This window comes from Schistocerca nitens, chromosome 7 (genome assembly GCF_023898315.1).
Source record: "Schistocerca nitens isolate TAMUIC-IGC-003100 chromosome 7, iqSchNite1.1, whole genome shotgun sequence".
Classification (NCBI taxonomy): domain Eukaryota; kingdom Metazoa; phylum Arthropoda; class Insecta; order Orthoptera; family Acrididae; genus Schistocerca; species Schistocerca nitens.
Window position 1 is genome coordinate 246,039,815 of NC_064620.1, and position 23,542 is coordinate 246,063,356.

General features: G+C 42.9%; 1 protein-coding gene across 2 annotated transcripts in view; it reads left to right on the forward strand.

Moving 5' to 3' along the window:
- LOC126194983 (phosphoenolpyruvate carboxykinase [GTP]-like) overlaps nucleotides 1-23,542 on the forward strand; it is a 138,867-nt gene that overhangs the window by 102,854 nt on the left and 12,471 nt on the right. The window contains exon 1 of one of the 2 annotated variants that reach the window (XM_049933398.1): nucleotides 17,949-18,048. The exons of the other annotated variant lie outside the window; for it this stretch is intronic. Coding sequence (XP_049789355.1) covers nucleotides 18,011-18,048 — 38 coding nt within the window. The 5' untranslated portion in view covers nucleotides 17,949-18,010. Of the gene's footprint in view, nucleotides 1-17,948; nucleotides 18,049-23,542 lie in introns of those variants that run through there. 2 annotated transcript variants of the gene reach the window in all.

A 23,542-nucleotide genomic window follows, 5' to 3' on the forward strand; every position in this document is an offset into this window, starting at 1 on the left:
GTCACTAAGCTTCCCAAACAATTAAGTGCAGCTATTTTTTTGCTCTTCGCACTATTGATAATTTGGGAAGAAAGTATCAGTCTCCTGACATATTTTGCATGTTTCCACTCACTGTCGTATGGAATAATTTTCTTTAGAAACGTACCACTTAGAAACGAAGTATTGTTTGCACAAAAGCGAGCAGTAAGAATAATATGTGGTGGTTACCCACGACGTCATGTCGGGGTACCTCTTCCAGAGCTATGCATTTTAACTGCGCCATAACAATACATATATGCGTTAATTAAATTCGTCATAATCAATCACAACTCGAAAAGAACATTGATGTACATGCTTGCAGCACTAGAGGGGAAAAGGATCGTTACTACCCATTGTTAAAGCTGTCAGTGGCTCAGAAAGGAGTTGCATATGCAGCAACAAAAATTTTTGATAATTTGCCCAATAACAAAGCTGCCCGACAGGTAGTGAATCAAGTTTAAAATCGTCTCCTGTTCCATTGATAAATTTCTACTTGAAAGCTCGTAGCCATTAAACAAATGTAAGTGTATTTGCATGAAAAGAACTAAAAATGTGTTCATTAATGCAAATACTAATCTTGTTTATATATCCTGTAAACTGACACGTTGCACATCATTTCGATAACAGAATTGTTCAAATACTATCGGAACATGTTACTATCTAAGAGATTGGATTAAAAATTGTCATATGTTGCATTTGGATTATTACCTAACGCAGAAGACGAAGAGGTGGTGCTGATAGCTAATATTGTTCTCTCGCCTGTCGTTTGCTCTCGTCGTAAAAATTTCCACTCGTCTTAAGTGAAAAAAGCTGCAATGATAGATAAATCTCAGGGCAATGGCAACTATGCGCGCATATGGGTTAGTCCCCTCGTTCTGGGTACAGATCGTGTCATCCGTGATTGTACGATGCTATTCCATTCTGCGGGAATATTGAATAAGGGACGCGGTTACATGTTGGTCTTTCCACGGTGCAGAGTCAATCATGATATGCCGGCAGGTGGAAGCATGTAACATAATGGTTCAAATGGCTCTGATCACTATGGGACTTAACATCGGAGGTCATCAGTCCCCTAGTCCTTATTTAACCTAAGGACATCACACACATCCATGCCCGAGGCAGGATTCGAACCTGCGACCGTAGCGGTCGCGCGGTTCCAGACTGAAGCGCCTAGAACCGCACGGCTACATCGGCCGGCCATGTAACATAATGTTTGTGTTTTGTTGCTTGATGAAGTCCTACGGGAGAGAAATTAGTAATCGCTAATGAAATAAAGTTTGTTCCAAACAATAAAAATGAAAAATGTCTATTGTAGGAAAAAAGACTTTCTTCAGGCAAGACGTAGGCGTTAGCTAGGGTAGGGCTCTGACTTTCAGAATTTTCAGACGGTTTTATAATGACTCGTTCCAGCCTGTACGAAATTTTATGAAACTTAAGTTGCTCACTGAAAGTCCCACTCTCTTGGTAGACCTTGTATCACGCTGGTAAAGCTATGCGAGAACACCCCTTCAGTTGTAAAGTGCAGTCGGGACTACCTAGCTCAAGGGTTACTTCCTGAGACCGAAAACTCGGGGTGGGAAAAACCGACCAGTTAAAACCGATATCGGTATTTTAGGGCTGATAATCGATATTTTTGGATATTTGTTTGGTCCCCGTTGTAACAGGTTTTTTTTTAATTTTCTGTTAATAACTAGGTTAAAACATCAGCAAATCAGTTTGCCATAGCAATAGTGTTTAAATTTCTGGTTTTCAAATAAAACTTTTTTTGAAGCGTAATGTTTGTTCGTAAACTTTCCATTTATTTGAATTATTGGGATTATTATAGAAATTGGCAAAAGTGATTAGCACTATTTCGATAACAGCTCGTACAGTTAGAGACCAGTAACAAACAAATGACATAACAATTGGTACAGCGCTGCAAAGACATTGTACCAGTTGCAGTGGTGCCTATTAGACGGTACGCGTGCATGTGCGGTGTGCAAGAGCCTATACGGTGGTTTCTTGCTGTCGTCCTTGGAAATCAGTTGTGTTGCAAAATGTTACCACCCCAAGTTTGGAAATATTTTATGAAGTGCGGTAGCAATGAAGTAGAATGCTCCATTTGCTTTGAAAGATTAAAAACTGGAGGGGACACAACAAACTTCAGACATCAGATAAAACAAATATCGACATCGTTCCTTGCCAGAGAAGGTAAATTTGATTGATGTACCTATAATTTTACTGACTTGCTATAAACTTGGAATAACAACCTATAATTTTGTCGTTGCTTCAGGGTGAAAAACTGATACCATCCGAAAGTGACGATGCCATCGTCTTGTGACCTTTCGCTCTGGCTGTCGCCGCGTCCGTTTCCTTCACCTTCGCAGTCTTTGCTGGAGACAGTGAGACCAATTTCTGCCGCAGCCTCAACGACGTATCGACCGTGATCTCCGACTCCATCACCTTAATTAGAAATTTTCAATCTTTGCTCGAGGTGTACACTTATTAGTAGAAGTAACAGCAATCAGAAACCGAAAATAGATTTTTCAGAAACCGGTAATTTTTAGCAGTTTCAACAGTAAAGTTAAACTGAAGACAAAAAGTACCGGTGTAACTGAAAACCGTTTCTTTCAGCGATAACCACCATCCTTACCGTTAACCTCTGCGCCGTTCAAGCACGAGAGGAAGTGTAATAACGCGTTTTGGCTATTGATATTATTGCAGTTACAAGACCAGTGTTTTCTACAAATACTTTTGATTTCACGATCCAACCCTCGATGTTCGGGGCATAAACGCATGTGCTCTGTTAGAGCTTCAGTGTCACTTGTTTTGAAATCTGTCGATGTTTTCCGTTCACTGTTTTAATGTAAAATTCAATTCATTATCAATATATTACGAATCTAGACTTTCTACTCCCTTTTGAACACAATAATGCATAACCAGAAGATATTTTCTCCGCCACTACAAATATGAAATATTTCACTGCATCTTGGTCCAGAATAAAAAAAGACAATAGGAACTGAAGTTCGTCGTTATTTCTCCGTTTATTTACTTATTTTATTATTATTTACTATTTATTACTAATCACTGTGCGGGTACAATGTCCTCTTGCGAGACGCGCACATTTTAGATGTGTGAATTATTTTTTCATACTTGTGAGCATCTTGCTTAAAAATGTATATTGGCTATTAATCAGCCTTCAGAAAAGAATCTGAAATGCTCCTCTCCTCTTAAAATGCACTGACGCACTTTCAGAAGAACACAATGTACATTTGTAACAGATTTCTTACTACGAGTCTTGGGAACGCAAGCCACACTTTTTCCTTGCGATACAAAATATCATAAAATTCAGAGTTCAGATCATTTGCTTTCACTACCGATCCGATAGCAGCTAGCCAGAAAAAAAGACTAAAAGTACGTAACCACTGGGGAAACATAATTGTATCAGTTCATCAAACAATTCAATGTTTTGCGCGTGATTGAGAAGTTAGGTTGTTTCTCACGACTAAAGTAATTTCACAAATGCCAGTTCCATGAGCCGGCATGTTCCTAAAACAGATGAAGTACCAAAAATGCGGATGTTTACTTCTGCAAGAGAAAAGGTGAATCAATCCCATTTACTTTTGCCTCAGCATTACCTTATGTAATAAGCGTTTTAGTATTAATATGTTATACGAGGGTTGACTGAAAAGCAATGCCTCCACCTTCGTAACTCTCCGACAGTTGGCAGCATTGGCATGAGGCAAGTACTGGCTTGTTCCGTAGCCTCTTCTCTACAGCTCCAGTTGGCGGGAAGCCTTAGCATTGAACGGTTGTGTTGTTACAGTGTGAAGTATGGAACCCTGCACAGACGGTCGGTCAATGCGATTTAAGCAACGTGCAGTCATTGAATTCTTGACACCAGAAGGTGCCACTCCAAAGGAGATTCATCAGAGAATGAAAGCAGCTTATGGTGATTGTGTTGATGTCAGTACTGTGCGTCTTCATTCTCGTAACGCGAGAGGAGTTCATGGCAAATTTAAAGTCTGTGCGCTTTCATTTCAGGAGTCAGCATCCGGAGTACCCACCGTGCCGGGATCTTCAGATAGCCAAGCAAAGCATTAATGTGACCCACACGTTCTTGTGAAATTCCGATTGTGCTTGCAATTTCTGAGTGATACGACGATCGTCCTGAATCAATCTGTCAACATTTTGAAACTTCCTGGCAGATTAAAACTGTGTGCCCGACCGAGACTCGAACTCGGGACCTTTGCCTTTCGCGGGCAAGTGCTCTACCATCTGAGCTACCGAAGCACGACTCACGGCCGGTACTCACATGTTTACTTCTGCCAGTACCTCGTCTCCTACCTTCCAAACTTTACAGAAGCTCTCCTGCGAACCTTGCAGAAGTTTCATATCAGCGCACACTCCGCTGCAGAGTGAAAATCTCATTCTGGAAACATCCCCCAGGCTGTGGCTAAGCCATGTCTCCGCAATATCCTTTCTTTCAGGAGTGCTAGTTCTGCAAGGTTCGCAGGAGAGCTTCTGTGAAGTTTGGAAGGTAGGAGACGAGGTACTGGCAGAAGTAAAGCTGTGAGTACCGGGCGTGAGTCGTGCTTCGGTAGCTCAGATGGTAGAGCACTTGCCCGCGAAAGGCAAAGGTCCCGAGTTCGAGTCTCGGTCGGGCACACAGTTTTAATCTGCCAGGAAGTTTCATATCAGCGCACACTCCGCTGCAGAGTGAAAATCTCATTCTGTCAACATTTTGCTTGTGAAACTCGGTGGTTGCTGTCACAGAACGTCCAACTCGTTGTTCGTCACGCAGGTCTGATGTTGCCGCCTCAACATCTTTAAACTTCCTCGCCCAACGACGCACAATACTCACATCAGTACAGTCACTATAAACTGCTTTCATTCTCTGATGAATCTCCTTTGGGGTGACACCTCCTGTCAAGAATTCAATGACTGCACGTTGCTTAAATCGCATTGACCGACCGACCGTCTGCGCAGGATTCCATGCTTTACACTGTAACAACACAACCGTTCAGTAATAGGCTTCCCGCCAACTGGAGCTGTAGGGAAGTGGATACAGAACAAGCCAGTACCTGCCGCATACCAATGCTGCCAACTGTTGAAGAGTAACAAAGGTGGAGGCATTACTTTTCAGTCAACCCTCATGTATTTTCCGCAAGCTCCTTACGGTCTATATAGTAGTGTGTCTAATTCAGACTAAGTTGCAATGCATTGATCTATTTTTGTACTATTCATGGAAGTACACTTCGACGGCGAACAGATTAACGTAACGTTGGGATTCGAACCCGGATACCTGCTTTTTTTTCAAACTTCGAGATGGCCCACGAAGCATGTAGATTGTTGTGAACTCTCCATGAAAAGCAGACAACATAGCGCATATGTAGAATCTACGTACAACTGCAATGGTATTCCCATATTCCGGATTATAAAACTGACAGTCAATGTAAAGTTTATTCGAGTGTCTGCTTTCCTGAAGCCACTGGGTACTCTCATCTGAGGCAAAACGTCATTTCATTCACTTCGTTCACGAGCGCAGATTAGATAGGTGGTCACTGAGGCGGTGGATGATTCCACGTGTTTCACTTTCCTGGCAACAGAAAACACATCTTTTATCTGGCGATATCAGTCTACAAACATATAAAAAGCTGCTGGCGCCTGGTCTACGTACCAAACACGTGCCCGTGACGTGATAAAATCAATCAGCCGATTTCGGAACGACGTACTACCGACGTAACGGCCATACAGAAAAGTATTGGCGTATTTACCTACAGGAATGCGTCGCACTTCAATAGGTGAAGCTATGACCAAGTTAGACGACTCTATGGTTAATACTTTCGAATAGTTAGGAGAAGCAGGGCCCTGTTTTAGGCTTCCTGTGGTTTCTGTAAATCGTTGAGAGCCAATGTCGAAGTTGTTCCTCTGAATAGTAAACCGTCGATTTTGCTCTCCTTTTGCGATCAGGTCGAGGTTAGATTATCTCTCTGTAATGGCCCCATCGTCGTATTAATATATTTCTTTTTTCAAAGGCTCCCTTGTGGAAAAATCATCGTTACTTTAATAAATTGGTAACCAGCGAAGCTACAAGTAATATACATAAAAGTAATAGCCTTTTATGTACGTTATGAACTGCCTGAAACCTTTCCGGTATTACTTTCTTCGTGCTGAGGGTGCAGATAACGTGGCAGCAACGTACAGCTTGAACTACATGAATGCTAGCAGTACACCACCTCGGCCGCAAATGAAATGTCTTCAATAACGTCATCGGTTTCGGAACGTGTTCATCGTTTCTTCGCAAAATACAATCTGCATACGAGTAAGGGAGCGCTCGCACCTCGCACATCATGCTCATATTTTAGCAGACAGGCTTGCCAGCTCATAAGAGGAACGTCATTGACGTCCGCAATTCCTACACCTAACACTAGTGTCTCTTGCAGTTTTCGTAACGTACTCAAAAGTTTGAGGTTTTCAAAGGCAATTGAGAACACAAAAAAAAGCAAAAATCTAATGTTTCCTGCTTAGACTCTTCCTTGCCATTCCCTTTTGTTTCGTTGTTAATTGCCATTAAAATATTTTTAAGGTCATCGTTTTGTAAAATTTCATTAAGGCTGATGTTTAGAGTGACAGTGACCTATCTAATGCTGAAAGGGCCAATGCAGTAAGAGCTCGAAGAAAGCGTCTGAGATTTCTTAGCTCTTTTGCCAGCAAGTTAGTCCACAAAGGTGATAGCCACCTAGCCCCATGGAACCTCTGACATGGCAAATTCTCGTTTTCTAACACCTTAAAACCAGATCGTTTCAGATAAGAGGAATGAAAAACTAAAGCTAAACTCCGCGCGAAGGCAACACTGGATGCCGATATGGAGAGGCATGTGGTCAGCACACCGCTCTCCCGGCCGTATTTCAGTTTACGAAACCGGAGCCGCTACTTGTCAATCAAGTAGCTCCTTACAAGGGCTGAGTGCACCCTGACAAACTCGGGAAGACCAAAGACGGGAATTCGAACAGTTCAGTAAGCTATCCTTTCCTATGAGTGGATAAAAAAATTAAGCTTCTCACAAGCTTCGAAAGAACACAGAACTCAATTTTGTACATCGTCATGATCCTGATGTTAGTCGATAGCGTGTGCACTAACTGCAGACGATGGATCCTCCAATCTCCTTATTTAATTTTCCATGGTTTCCCTACATGACTTCAAGGAAGTTCCTACGATAAGGCCAACGCAGACTATTTCGCTTTCCCATACTTTTCAAACTAGATCTATAACTATATAAATGCCTCTGTACATAAATTATGTTTTTTGTTCTTAAACTGAAATACCTCAATATGTGCAATATCCTTGCAAATACAAACCACAGATGAATAAAATAACCCTGCTAAATAGTAAATACGACGCGGTACAGTGAACAGCAGAGTCACAAGCTGTAGATAGAAACTCTGATCTTTCCTTGATAGCCCCCTGTTAGTTCCCATCGCTAATACTGGTATCTAAAATGGCGTTAAGAAAGGTTTCAGAAACGTAAGGCAACGTGCAGGTCTTTCCTCGTAGCATCCAGGACCTACGCAGGCAAATCCAGCAACGTCAGTAACTGCTGCTATTGGATAATTTTGTTGTTGGCGAGCGGCGAAGGCATGTCTTGAAACATGGTGTGACTGTGTCGTCACGAAATCACATGCCTCGAACAGTGTCTGTATCGGCCCTTGACCCCAGCAACAGGTCCATCCTTAGCATGACGCGGACAACTTCCAAGTGTCTCACGCAACAAGCACGAGGCTGTTGCTTGCCAACTCTGGTGAAAACACTTGAGACCACGCGACGTCACCTGTAATGGCCCCTGTCACGCCAATCAATATTCATTGCTGGCTAATTAGACCCGTTTCCATGGGCAAGCCATGCATTGTGCGCGTGCCTGTTGGACACGCACGCAGATAAGCGATCACCTGTGCTGCTACCGTAAAATGGAATCGTCCCCAATCGGCTGTTTGTCAGCTGTTAACGTGAAGCCTTCTGGGAAGGTTATTAGCCGAGAACAGAGCATCCTCTCCCAATACGACAGCTGTCTGCTAGAAGCGCCACCGAGAATTCAGCAGAAATCCTCTGTTTATAAGAGGAAAACACACAGTTTTCATTACTCTTTCAAACTGGAAGTTTTACTAACGTGACACACAATATAAATCATACGAAATGGAAAGTAGTATAGAAGAAGATTCTGTAATTAGATGACGCCTACTTTAAGGTGCATTTTAAGCATTGTTCCATTGAGAATCGATTTCAAGAAGAAATTTCTGTTCTGTGTTCCCTTTGTAACGAGGTTCGAGTCAGTAGTTACTGAGTCTTTGAACCTGGATCCTGATTTTGTAGCTGAATGCCCTTTCTGCGCCACTATGATTTTCGGTGCGAAGCGTAGAATACGCCATCTCTCAGCGAGCTACGTGAATTAAGATATGTGTGCTAGTATTTTAACTGTAAGTGCGTTTTGTTTCTGGGGCGTAGAGGTGTAAGTGAGGAGGACAACTCGATAGTCGCCTAAAACTAAAACCACGCTAGTAGATTTACCACAAAACTAAAACCACGCTAGCAGATTTACCACACCAACAGTCGTCAGTTCGATGTGTAGATAAGATTCGGATCTGGATAATGTCTCTTGTCTCTAAAGCTAAGACTCTCCAAAGGGAACAGCTGACGTCACATTATTTATTCAAGAGTGAAGGTTGAGTCATAGATTTAAAAAAAAAATTTTTTTTTCAATGTTAGAATTGAATTAGAAACAGTGTGGATATCGTCACAACAAGATGGGATAGGGTGCAGACCTAATGAAACATACAGTTTTCTTGAATTATATGAATTCATGGTGAAAATAGTTTTAAGGATGTTGCTGAAAATGTTGTCCTTTTACATTGATGCACAAATGGCATCTATGTATTAATGATTGTCCGACACGTTCAAAACAACCAGGTATTTTACGAATAATAGCTACAGCTTCAGCCTAACGGGGAAAAGTCTCCTCTAGAGCGTCAATCAATGTTTCGTACACCAAACTCTTCATCTCGACCACAAAAAAGACACTCATACGAGGTCAGCAACATCTCTAAAACAATATTCATCTCACGGCTGTTTGAACACCGTCCCTGACTGTCACTATCTCCTAATCCTTGGACCAAAATGTTTCTTCCATCTCTTGTGAACACAAATTTATATGCATAGTTTTTTTTTCACACCCAACACAAATGAATGACGCCAAAATTTACAGATAATTTATTTGGCAGACAAAAAACATTGTGGATTGAAAACAATGGAAAAAGCTCGTTTTTGGAAGGAAAGTCATATTTACAAAGAATAAAGGAAGTCGCAGAGTTTATCCGTGACCTAAATAGAAATCTGATGTAATACGGCTCGGCGATCAAGGAGGCAGGCTGTCCACTGATAGTAGGTCAGAAGGACGTCCCCCGACCGCTCCTCCGTACATCAGATTGAAAATATGTGCAGCCGCTAAAACTCTCCAGTGTTGGAGAATAACGCAATGGCCTACTGACGCAACCTTTCCATACTCGCCTCATGCTGTTCAGGGAAATGACACAAACCGATAACAAGACGTATTTTACGTAGAATATAGTCCAAGGGTCCGCTGCTCGTGGTCTCGCGGTAGCGTTCTCGCTTCCCGGGTTCGATTCCCGGCGGGGTCAGGGATTTTTCCTGCCTCGAGATGACTGGTCGGAGGAAGGCAATGGCAAACCACCTCCACTAGGACCTTGCCTAGTACGGCGGTGCGGGTCTACCGCATCGTTCCCCTACGCTCCGCCACGGAGTATGGGATATAATCATCATCATCATCATCATCATCATCATCATCATAGTCCAAGGGGCTATTTTCTTGTCAATTGCAACGTAAAGTGCCAACTTCGGACAATGCATTTTATTACTGAAGTCACTTCCACGTATTAATCGTCCATAGAGCTACCTTCCGTCTCAATAAAGGAAAAAATTTTGGGATAGAGTAGCCGTCTACTTGGGGTGGTTTTCTTCCTCCGTGCACAATGGCACGTTTCTTTCCCGAAGTGTGATTTCTCTCTTAGATATATCAGTTGTGTATCGGTAACTGTAGTGAGTGCGTGCAGTAATTATTGGTGCGCTTGTATTTCAAAGACGGTCATAGAGAGGAGTGAGTGAGTAAACCTCTGGCACCGGACATAGCTTCCACCTCTTGAATAGCGCCAAGAAGGTCAACAAGCCTTGTTACCATACGACGGACGAATCACTTCCAACATTGTCCCACGCTTTCACGCTAAAGGGATGATTGCAGTTTCATCCACGACACTGGCACTAAGTCAAGTGATGAAAAGCTACACACCACCGTAAATACTAGCGGTAAAAATTCCTCCCATGATCAGGAATAGAACTGGCTACCCCCGAGTCGTGGGCCGCCGTAAATGTGTGCATTAACGATCTCAGCTACGGAGGCGGGCATGGTATGTTAAGATTGCGTTATTAAAATGAAACATCGTTCAGTTACTAGTTGCACGTGATCAGGAATAACTGCGTGCTTTTCATACTGGGACAGTTAGGTGACGATGACATAATTTTTAACTCGAAACGCCGGTCGCTGTGGCCGTGCGGTTCTAGGCACTTTAGTCCGGAACCGCACTGCTGCTACGGTCGCAGGTTCGAATCCTGCCTCGGGCATGGCTGTGTGTGATGTCCTTAGGCTAGTGAGGTTTAAGTAGTACTAAGTCTAGGAGACTGATGACCTCAGCTTTTAAGTCCCATAGTGCTTAGAACCATTTGAACCATTTTTAGAGCAGCATCAAACCAGTCTCCGGGCTGAAGATCACAACAACAAAATTCCCTTAAAAAGCAAATGCAGCACCAAAGTTTCTTTCCCAGGTCTGCAACAGCGTCCAAGGAAGGTGGCTGGGAGGCAGTGGTCAAGCACGAGCGGAGTTCACCTCCAGAGCCCTCTCGCTGTGTGATTTATTAGCGCAGAGCGACTTGCTGGTGCTAAGTTTGGACTTTGTTATTTGCGCTGGGCGAATAACTACGCTGCACTACTTAACCACTAGCGTGCTTTAGTTAATAAATTTTATGGGTCTATTTCACTACCTTTTCGTCTCTGTCTATTAAAAACAATTACACATCCTAAAACGTATCGCCGCGCGGGATTATCCGACCGGTCTCAGGCGCTGCAGTCATGGACTGTGCGGCTGGTCCCGGCGGAGGTTCGAGTCCTCCCTTGGGCATGGGTGTGAGTGTGTTTGTCCTTAGGATAATTTAGGTTAAGTAGTGTGTAAGCTTAGGGATTGATGACCTTAGCAGTTAAGTTCCATAAGATTTCACACACATAAAACGTATCGGCTTATGCCATTAACAGAATCGCAATAAATTAATATCTTCACTCTGCGTCACGTCAAAATTCCAAGTACAACTGTTACACGATCATTAGAGCTGTAACAGTCGTTTGAAAACTAATGAATCTATTGGAAAGAAATTGTTATGTTGAGTCCTATCTTATTAGTTTAAATCAGTACATAGTTTCCAGTACACTTCTAACCAGCAACCAGTAAACCACCAGCGTGACTCTGGAATGACGATATAGAAGAAGTCACCTCGTTCCGTGTCTCTCCCCCGCACGAAACGCGCATGATTTACCTCAAAATTTCGCATTAGTACATTTTAAATAAATTTCCAGTGGCTAATTTGCTAGATAGAAGTTACGTTTAAAATTATTAATTCGGCGTGACTGTTCGCGGACTCTCAAACCGTCATCTGTCTTGACTACTGCGCAAACTAGCCCAGAGTAAAAATCGGATTTAAGTTTATACTGGGTAGGGGTGATTGGGTTCCTCAAAGTTAAGGGCAGTAATTCCGTCTATTGCACGGCCAAGTGCTTAGCCGTAGGTAAACAGAGGATAAAATGACGAAACGTGACTTAATACTAGTGTTTCTAAGAATAAAATTGTATCGGTTATACAGCACGTTTTTAGGAGATAGTTAATGTTATTACCGATAGTAGATCCCTGCTTCCAAAGTCGTTTATCTCCAATGGAACGTATGTAGGGGACTGATGACCTCAGAAGTTAAGTCCCATAGAACCATTTTTTTTTAACGGATGTAATATTCGAAGAAAATTTCGTCAATGTTTCCTCACTGTAGTCATCTGAGATTCATTGGGAATGTTATAGGACATTTCGGACTTTCTTCTTTGCCAATGTGAATTAAAATATTGCCATGTTATAAAAAAAAATTAAGGTAGGCCGCCCTAAAACTAGACCGGAAACAACCGTCGTGTGTGAGCTATTGAATCTTATTGCGTAGACAGGCGATCGGTCTGCACCGTCCGTGACCGACGGAACTATTCGCTGGCTCGCCACGATCGGAAATCGAAGTCCGCGTGATATGCAATCACTGCGCCAGTGAGGCGAGGACGGAATGCGAGTGGGTGAAGGCCGGCGCTTTGGCCGCTTATCTTCCTGGACCGGATTTCCCTGTGTTCCTCGCACCAGGTGAAGATCACACGCCACCTTCGTGCGCGTAAACAAGTTGTCTCCGTCCTTTGTACTCTCGAGTATTACCTAAAGGGAAAACAAAGAGGCTGAAGGAGTCTCATCTGACGCTATCCGTGTTGGCGATAGTCGCTTTAAGACCCTAGGCTTCGTTTTCAAGAAAGAACATTTGCTCTCACGAGCTGAGAGCAGATGCGCAACGTTATGCCTATTGCTTGTATATTCAACTGCCAATTGGAAGACTGTCCCGTATTAAAAGTTACTGTGAAGCCTGGAGCCTTGTTTTCTTCCACAGACCCTCCTCCCCCGCACACCTTTCACAGTATTGGCAAATGGTTCCAGCTTTCAAGGATGGTGATAGAAGTTAATATTAGCGTGTCATTCAAGAAGGAATAGATATACTGCGTCATCGATACGGATCCACATACCGTTACCAGATTGCAATAAAAACAAATGGACAATGCTTCGTTACACACATAATGATGAGAAACCATGACACACATACAAGGGTTGCTCAGGAAAAAACGCGCCGCATTCTTTTCTTCAACTATTGTTTATTGACCATAATGAGTTGACACACACGAAAGAGTGGTGTTTTATCTACACGCCCTATTTCTCCACGTAATCTCCATCCCGTTCTATGGCCCTCCTCCAGAACGAAACAAGGGATTCTATGCCATGACGGTACCAATCCTTGTCCTGGTGGCGGAGCCAGTGCTTCACTATGTGAATCACCTCCTCATCGTCCTCAAAATGTCTTCCACGAACGGCATCCTTTAATGGCGAATGACAACGTCAGCTCGCTGTAACATGTCAGGTGTGGCAGCCGTAGATGGTCTCCCCGACCGCTGCAAATCGTGGAGCTCCGCCGAACCGCCTTCTGATGACCTCACCCTCCGTGCCTAGCTACTAACTGTACTTCTGTCGACAGATGCTCCATAGACTTTGCACAAGCGTTTGTGAATATTCCCCAGATTCTTTCTCTGCAGTGAGAAATGAAATGAAATGAAATGTCGTGTGACGAGGGCCTCCCGTCGGATAGACCGTTCGCCTGGTGCAAGTCTTTCGATTTGACGCCACTTCGGCGACTTGCGCGTCGATGGGGATGAAATGATGATGATTAGGACAACACAACACCCAGTCCCTGAGTGGAGAAAATCTCCGACCCAGCCGGGAATCGAACCCGGGCCCTTTTGATTGACAGTCTGTCGCGCTGACCACTCAGCTACCGGGGGGCGGACTCTCTACAGTGAGAAATTCAATGACGGCACGTTTCTTGTAACGTACATCATGTACAGACGCCATTTTGAAACTGTCCTGCAGCTGCTGTCTATCGAAAGTCACGGAAACTGGGCGCACTCACTCAGGAAACTTCAAATAATACATACCTAACGATTCGCATTCGTGGCATTGTTTCCGGTTGAGAATACAAAATGCGGTGCATTACTTTCTGAGCAACCCTCTTAGAAAATTAATAAACTAAAATTTCTGTAGAATCTGGATTTCCTGTTATTTAATCTGGACGACTGTTGTTCTATTAAACAAGAACTTTGATTAGTATTCGTGTACTCTTTTGCAGCGAATTTCTGCAGGGCGCGCTCCAAATAAGATACTCTTAAATGTACAAACTGCGTATCATATAGCGATCTCATATGAATGCATCTGTGGTTCAGACTGAAGTATTTGTTTCCTCACTTCTCAATGGAAACACAACTTTTCAGAACCACCTAATAGTGAATTCCTCCCTCAGTAAATATGAAGGCAACACTTCGGTTTCCGCCATCGAAATTTCTTTTTCACCCTGTCACAACTCATAATTTCTATATTCCTTTACTACAATACATCTCTCCTATTTTCTTGATTATGTTGACAGTTCTTGTACACTGAAGCATGTAATCTGGACACTCAGAATCATTGAACTACTGGAAGTTAATGTCGTGCAGATACACACCTAGCCGAATTCACTGATACTCAAATGAAGTAATTTGACGCAGCGACTGCATTAAGAACAAACAGCGAGACCGCATACTTGAGGGACTCAGAGTATGGGTACTACGGTGAGTGCGAACTGTCAGGAACAAACCTAGTTTGATACAGCGTATCGTGGAAGCGGATATCTGCTTACGTTCTTTACCCGCATTCTTTGTCCGACTTGGTGACGGACTTATGGACTCTGGTAACCAAGAAGGCGGACCGTATCGCTCCACGGACTGAACTATGTACGACCCTCAGACGTAAGTTTCCGCGGACCGAAAAATTCTGGCGATATTACTCGAAACGGAGGGATGAACCTCGGGCGATGAAACAGACTTTCCTATCTAATACGAGTCTTCACATTCGCAGTTTACTTCCTTGATAACATACTTCTGAAAACTTATGCTGCAGCGTTATACATAATCTGCAGAATGTGCAATAGAAGGCAAAACAGGCACAAATTGATTCCAGAGACTACAGCGTAAGACCTAAATGGAGGGCATCTGTAATCCATTGTTTGTTTTACATTTTCATAAGCTCTGTATCATGCATTTCACTGTCTGATAAAGAAACATACGTATTCCAGAAACAGCTTACGCCATGTTGCTATGCTGTTTAGTCACGTTTTGCGTACTTCTTTGACTTCACTGGAATCTTGGAAAATTGTTTTATCGATATGACGCACGTAACAGAAGCAAAACTAACAAGTTTTCCTTATTTGCACATCAGTGGTTGAGTACGTTAGTTACAGGTTTGGACCAACCGTTACAGAAATTAAATTATTGGTAGATCAGTCTGTCCTGTATGCAGCTCTACTGATAAAGTAGTTCTATGACACACGAGGCTAAAGGAAACAGTTTACATCAGAGTGAAGGTGTACATGATTGGAAATTTATTAGCTTCGTGAATCCCATTTTCATAAAAGAAAAAACGATGTTTCAGTTAAAGATCGCCATTAAGATGCATTTTCTAAGTTCCCAACGTAACGCAAGTAATACTTTCTGACAGCGACACCCGTCCGACATTTGTGTTAAGTTTCTCTGATTGATTCGAGAAGTTCCGAATGCATAATGCGAATGTACCGAGCGAGATAGCGACCAGGTTGATATTGGAGCCGTATTGGATAATAGCCGTCTTCACATCCTCATTCGACCATCCTGACATACCATGTCAGTTGTTCACCAGTCAATTCCTTCCAGTACCTTCACGGACGTTTCATTCTGTACGCTTGTCGCGGCCGTGTTGTCCATGGCATGTTGACTTCGTACCCCTGTTTTTGGCTCCTCAGACGCGTGTGTTGCGAAGTATGAGATTTGAAGAACGAACCCGTACAATTTTCGGTTGTATTCCATACTTACTTAGGCGAATATTAGAGGATGGTGTTAAGTTGTAATGCTCCGATCAAAAGAACACGCATCTTGTTTCAGGAAGGCCGAAGCAGCACTGCTCTTTGGCGTACATGCATTCAAAAACATAAACAGTTTCGTGTAAATGACTGTTCTTGAGATAGCCGAACATGTCTCTTTTTGCGTGTTATGTGCGATAACAAGCTCCGACGTCTATGATTGGTGCAAAATAGTAGTTCTCGTTGATAAGAAATATTCTGCCGAAAACGAAAGACAGTGGCAAAATTCGGCAATGAATGTGACCTTTGCAGTGGGTTTCTGATCAAACGCCTCAACTTAAATTGGCTGGTCTGTTCACTGTAAATACGTTGTAAAATTCACGCATAAGTTAAATTTGCTTTTGTGTTAAGTGTAAACACGCTGTTACGCTCGTACTTCAGTAGCTTAGTTACTCTGTTCATAGTCAACATACGTAGAGCTCGGTGTTATGACAGTATGAGTTCATAAAAACAAGTGCCATTGTTTTCTTGTGTTTTCGCCAACGTGCCTGTTAATTGCTTAATGATAGTCACATACCACCACAACTTAAATAACATCAAACTTCAACAGCCGGCCGCGGTGACCGTGCGGTTCTAGGCGCTTCAGTCCGGCACCGAGCGACTGCTACGGTCGCAGGTTCGAATCCTGCCTCGGGCATGGATGTGTGTGATGTCCTTAGGTTAGTTAGGTTTAAGTAGTTCTGAGTTCTAGGGGACTGATGACCTGAGATGTTAAATCCCATAGTGCTCAGAGCCATTTGAATCATTTGAAACTTCAACACGCTTGCAGCATGTTTGACTCACAGAAACGTTTAAACAGAGATCCAGAGGCGTTGTACACAATATGTATATAACAGAAAATGTTCTCCTGACCGTGAGGAGTTCGAAATGCATGGGACCTGTTTTTTGTACCTTTTCGCTTTGTTCAAAATTTTCAGTTTCTTGCATACAAGTAGTGTATTTGTCACTGGTAGAACACTAGCGAGAAAGGAGGAAAAAGATCAGCTGTCTTTCCGTTTAGTTAGGAATATTATGGAAAGTCCTGCTCAGGAGCATAAGGTAGAAATTTAAACCCAGATCTGGCCGTCTATGACTCCAGCTACTTCATCACCACACTTCTTGTCGCTCACTCCGATCCGAACAGCTTCAAATAACTGCAACGGCTCTGCTATTGACGCATTGAATACTTATGTCTTATTTCCTTGCCGGCCGCGGTGGTCTAGCGGTTCTAGGCGCTCAGTCCGGAGCCGCGCGACTGCTACGGTCGCAGGTTCGAATCCTGCCTCGGGCATGGATGTGTGTGATGTCCTTAGGATAGTTAGGTTTAAGTAGTTCTAAGTTCTAGGGGACTTATGACCTCAGCAGTTGAGTCCCATAGTACTCAGAGCCATTTGAACCATTTGAATCTTATTTCCTTCCGTATTGTTCTTCGACATTCCATTCGTCAGTTTTTCGGTTCTATGACTGACACCTGTGGTTTTATCAACAAATGGACGAGCATACTGCATTTGGGGTCATTATGTGAACTATCTCATGATGTAAAACAGAATATGTGAAAGCAGTGGTTAGCAAATAATATGCTTGTGTGTTTAGTACCTCGAAGGACATTACCAACGGGTGATATGAATTTGAAAACGGAATACCTGACTTTACTTGTAGCAGACCAAACGCTTCCAAAACGGGCTTGGAAGAAAAATAAGACATTGGTTACGAAATGGTTTCGAGTTAAACCGGAAATAATGTAATTTCCTTGCTGTGAAATACTGAGACGTCTTTCGTCGCTGTCAGTGACGTCACGTAACTGGAGAGTTAATAGCGTACGAGGAAGGCCACGTGAGAGCAAAGTCTCCAATCGATACACGGGAAAAATGTACAACCAGTAAATGCTGGCAGTAGTCAGTTTACAGGTCTTCCGTTGAGCCTCTGGCCTATCTCAACGCGGACGTCATCTACCGCTCCGCCCCCCCCCCCCCTCTCCTCCTCTACCCAAACTCCATCCATGCCCCCCCCCCCTCTCTTCCCCCACAGTACCACACCGGCCGCGTATAAAACTGCAACGCCGTTGAGCGGTTACAGTCAGGAGTAACTCGAGGGACATCCCTGCCTCTTCTCCAGGACACAGGACCACAGTCCACCATCGGCAGCCACCATGCCAGACTTCATCGTGGACAAGGCCCCTCGCGATCAGTGAGTAGTGTAGACGGTATTTTCTCCTGTGTTTAACGTAGTGTCCAATTAATTATAGGCAGCTAAGTTACTGGAAAATGATTGAAATGAACTGACGATCTTGGCAAGACTCACGTTGTAGTCATTCACTTTACAACGCACTGGCAGGTTTCCCCATTGTCAGTGGTGACTAAAGACTGGCCCATTTGAATGAGGTTTGGCAATGAGATCTAGGATGATCTTGGAAAGGAACGATCCCAGTATTCACTTGAAGTGATTTTCCTAAATCGGTGGAACCCTAAATTATACAGCAGTGCACATTTGGATCCAGTTATTTCGGAATGAGATATATGTATCTTCAGCAGTGGACCAGCTTCTGGGTAACGACGTAGGACGTCGGAAATCAATTGGGTTGGTGCTATCCTCTGGATCTTGATCTTGAACTTGGTCAACGCGAGCAAGTGTACGTTTACGACCTCGCCAATCTGCCTAGCCTCGGTTACGTTTCTGTGATTCTCTTAAGAGAATCGAACGAACACCCTTTTCAACATGATGCAGCTCCACGAACATTGCTGTTAAAAGTGTAACAGAAGCGAGTAGCCAGACTTTCCGCAACAGCGAGAGTGGCTTCCAACAGTACCAACTCTAAGGTGCTGGCTTATCTCTCTAGAATACGTTACTCTTCCTGTTTTCTTTCCGTGAATGACACGTATACGAGGAAACTACTCGGAGACATTTACTTCCAGAAAGACGTACAAATCCTGGCTTCAGTCTTATTACCAACCAGTCGATATTCTCTTCCTGACTTGGACTGCTGTCTTTGTCTTAGTCTTGGGAAAAATTGGTGCAATTCCGGAATTCTTTTCTCTCTCGGCCTTGTGCGTTCATCAGAACAGCGTGAAAGTGAATTCATATGAGTTACTTGTCAAAATACTGATTATGACGATATCACTAGACGTTATAGATCCAAGCAGACGTGACAGTGACTGCGGCTTGTCATCCACGGACTGCATAAATTTACCACAGGCAGTCAGTTGATTGGGAGTGTGGAAAACGTTGACATCTTCTTGTATCTGGCTTGTATGAGAAAAACTGGGAGCGCTTGTAAATTATGTCGCCATCATAATTTAATTTTGATATTCAGGAACGTGGAGTATGACGGGAAGAATGGTGTCTTCTGTGACGCAGTTTATTGTCCGAAAACTGTGAACAATGTGTGAAAGTTCGATACGAGTTACGGAGAAATGGATGCCTGTATGATTTCGCTCCAAATGTCTTTCACTCCCACGATCCGTGAACGAGGTTCAAGGTGGAGGCAGTATAAATGTTCCACGATGTACTTCGCATCCCGGTCCTCATAAACTCACAAATGCTTCCCGACCGGTCGCCCCTCTTCCAGAGGGTTTCGTTTAAATTATCTGAGTATCTACGTTACACTTTTATGTTGGCTGTAGCGACCTCGTACGCGCTGCAGCGTCATCTGAATTCCTTTTTATGGTGTCAGGTCTGTCATGAGGACTCCAATTACTAAAGCAGTATTCCAGAATGGGTCTTACTAGCGCCTTATATGATGATTCCTGGCCGTATGGACTGCCCTTTCCAGAAGGGCTAGAAGAGTGAGTTGTTTCTGCATTGAGAATTGGACGAATGATTACGAATGGGAAGAAGTTCCTTTGTCGATCATACACGTGTTACTGAAAATATAACACAAGCTCGTTGAAGAGAGACGAAGGAAGGACTCACCCGTGACTTTAAGTAATCACCTCAAAATTGCGCTGAAGCTTTTTTAGAGGGGCCACGGCCACGGAAACAAGAGATGAGAATCGGCCAGACGGAAGATCTGCAGCATTCGCTTCCTGCACGAAAGACCGGTGACACAATCACTCTGACATTGCTCGGTAGACGGGTTTTCAGTGGAAACAACAGGAGAGTAAATAATTCTACGAGCTGCCAGAGAAATAGCCTCGAGTAAATTATTGCAAAACCATTGTCCAAGATTCACTGAAGCATTAACTGTACAGACGAACTGTTGTACATGTCACGCGCTAGCATATCTCTTTCATCTACGTATGTTTCTGTGAAATTCCTGGTAAAAAAAATAAAATAAAATAAAAAAAAGTTTGTAGAAGGTCTCTTTTGATATCTAACTGAAATGTTACCATTGCGGGAATTTTAAATTACAGGGCGCAGAACCAGATGACAATTGATGAATTCCCATCAATCTTCACCTACCTGTCTTGCTATTGGCAGAACTGCATATAATCCACAGCCATTATCAGAATCTCTGTATCTAGGCAGTAACCCTTTCGCGTGGATGTTCGATATATTGATAATGTGGCTGATGTAACGAACTGCTCAGTGAAGCAAGTGACTTTATTTACGTGGCCGTTCGATGCTTGTGTTTCGATGCCTTACATTATCATTTCGCGAGAACCAGGTAACCTGCTGCATAATAAGGAAAAATTACGCAGGAAAGGGAATCTGCGCGTATTTCTTTTTTGCGCTCACTTGGAGGTAAAGGCATCCAGAACTACTACAAGCGGTTGTTTGTGGAATTCGAAATATAAGAATTCTCACTACCGCCTTTTAAACTTTTTAGTTGCGCGGCATTTAGCAATTATTTCAATCTGTCTTGAATGGTTCCAAATGTTAACTTTTGCGTCAACTCAGTATAGTTGTTAATGGATGTGTAAAAATAGTCAGTACTGCCTGAAAAGATTCAAATGAACGTTTAGAAGTGTATATTATAGGTGACTCTGCAAAATTGGAAATTTGTGGTATGGTCTTATGGGACCAAACTGCTGAGGTCATCGGTCCCTAAGTTTACACACTACTTAATCTAACTTAAACTAACTTACGCTAAGGACGACACACACACCCATGCCCGAGGAAGGACTCGAACCTCCGACGGGGGAAAGCGCGGACCGTGACAAGACGCCTCAGACCGCTCGGCCCTCTGCAAAATCTCTCACAAGATAGACAAAAGGAAAACTACGAAATTTTATACCGTGTCCGGCCCTGCATATACTACATTCCTTCCCAGTATGAAGCAGTTTGCGTAGAATATTAGAAATAGTGTGCTGCTGATAAAGCGAGGGTATTTTTATATCTCCGAATACTTATTCAGTAACATCTATCACTGGTGCCCAGACTGGCTTTGCCTAAAAACAATTTCTTTCATTTCTGAATTAGTTCCACCAGTGAACAAGACATCACAAAAAATCACCAGATTCTATCATTCAAGACACTGGATTGCACTCAAAGCTTCCCTCAAATTGCAAGAAGACTTTCCAACTACTACTATGTTATTGCAAAACACCGTGTAATGGTTTAGCACTCCAGACTCACATTCTGGAGGAGTGATGGTCAAATCTCTGTCAAGCCATCCATAGCCTTGCTGCTATTTTTCACAGACCAGTTTCAGCGAATGCTAGGGCGACTCGTTCGAAGAAGATATGGTAGGTTTCGTGCACTGTATTTGTCTAATCAGAACTGTAGGCCCTCTCTTAACGATTCGCCAAAACGGCCATGAACCCTAAACTTCTTTTCTGTTTCTGACAGTGTGCGGAGCTTGACGAGAGAAGGTCCTCCAGTATTTGAAACTTACGCATTGACTATATTTCATAGAAATGCAGACACTGTACTGGAAACCAGTCGTTCTCATAATGTTCAGTTATCCACGCAACCTCTGTCTCAAAGCTGATGCCTCTTCGTGGAAGTATCACCAGTCAGGTGAATGACCACTCACGTTCTCCCCAACATCTTAATTTAGAACACAGGAGACGAAGGCGCAAGGAAGACCGCTTAGTGTGTCACGAAAGTGCTAATTACCATACTAACAGCTGTTTTAACATAACGACACGCGCATGAGAATTCAAGAAGCCCACAATTCTGTCCAGCGGCAGTGTATGTAAAGCAGTAGCCGAACAGCATTTTGTTTTAGCTTATCAGCAGATAGCTAAAGTATAATTCATACTGCACCTTTTTAGAAGAGATGTATCAGAATTCGCCGAGCAGCCTAGTACCAAGCAAACGTATATAAAAAATCTAAACACTTCTTAGGATGGTCTCAAATGCCACACCTCTAAATTGAAATATCATTTGCCCCAATTACAGAAAGAAAGGATCTAGTTAAAGATGTCTACATCATCCTGTTCTAGTTACATCGAACACCAGCCATTTTCCCATAGACGAGTGTGGAAAACTCGTCCTTGGAATTACATTCAAATTGCCTACTACGTGCTCAGATGATAAGCCTCCCTTTGTCAACTCTTTTGTTTCGGTTTCAGCTCCTAGGATAAAGTGCTGTTAAACAGTCTTCCCAACGACTTTTTGTAAGGAAAGAAATGTGAAAAACAGCGGCATTATTCCACTGTATCAAGCAAGTCATGGACGTTACTGTTATCTTCATACACAACACACGACACGAATCATTTGTATTTAATGACTGATGCTTTCCTCTGCTCAAAAATCATGTTGTAATCGGCGATCGTATCACAATTTAGACATTACGATTAGACAGTCCTAAAGGCTGAAAATAGGCTGAAGAACTCTGTTTTTCGTGTTAATTTCTCCGTATTTGAGGGCTACAAGCAGATAAAAGCATATCATGTAGACACAGGTAGCAGATCAGGTACTTTCTATTTTTATTGTATACTGTGAATGAACTGTACAATTTGCTACTGTTGCCAAATTTCCTTCCTTTATTATTTTGTAGAAATGACAGATAAATCTCCAGTCTTTTAAAGCAAATGAAGCATTGTAGTTCACTGCCACGTCATTCCGTAAAAACATTTCCAGACTAAGATTGGTGCGTTTCTGCAATACAACGGATGGCCGGGACAGACAGCGAGAAACTACTCTTGAGACCAAGTGGGGACAGGTTTTGTATAAGGCACGTAAGCGCGTGCCTTAGCCACGACACACGTCAAAAGGGGCAGCATTGTCTCAGCAGTGCTGTACCAATTCTTATGCCGTATTTTTCTGCTCTAGTCTGTCGGCATTGTTATTGTAATAGCACTGATCGCTTTTTCCCATTTTCTATAATAACACAGTATTTCAAGTCAATGCAAATTTTACGAATATAAATTACTTTTTTTTAAATGTCATGTTTAAAAAATAAAAATGTTAGCACTGCTACTATGGCTAATTGATATTTCGTTTTTTTTACTCGGTTATTAGTGAAAATAAGAAAATATCTTTTGTAACCGACACCAAACAAATACCGAAAAATATCGGCTTACAACATCCTTATGGGTTTTAACGGGACTTTCCTGTACCTACAGTCGAGTCTGCATCTCTATGGCAACGCCACAGTGTTGTCGCGGGAATATAGACAGCTACTGTATTGCAACCATTATCGCTACGCAAGTAATGGCAACAGCGTTGTTATCAGTTAGGGAGCTACATGTACAGGCTCGATTATAGACTATAAAGCCTCAAAGGAAAGAAACACCGTCTTCCGCACGGCAGTAATGGCACGGTGGAGTTCGTCAAGCTACTTCGTTATTCGTGT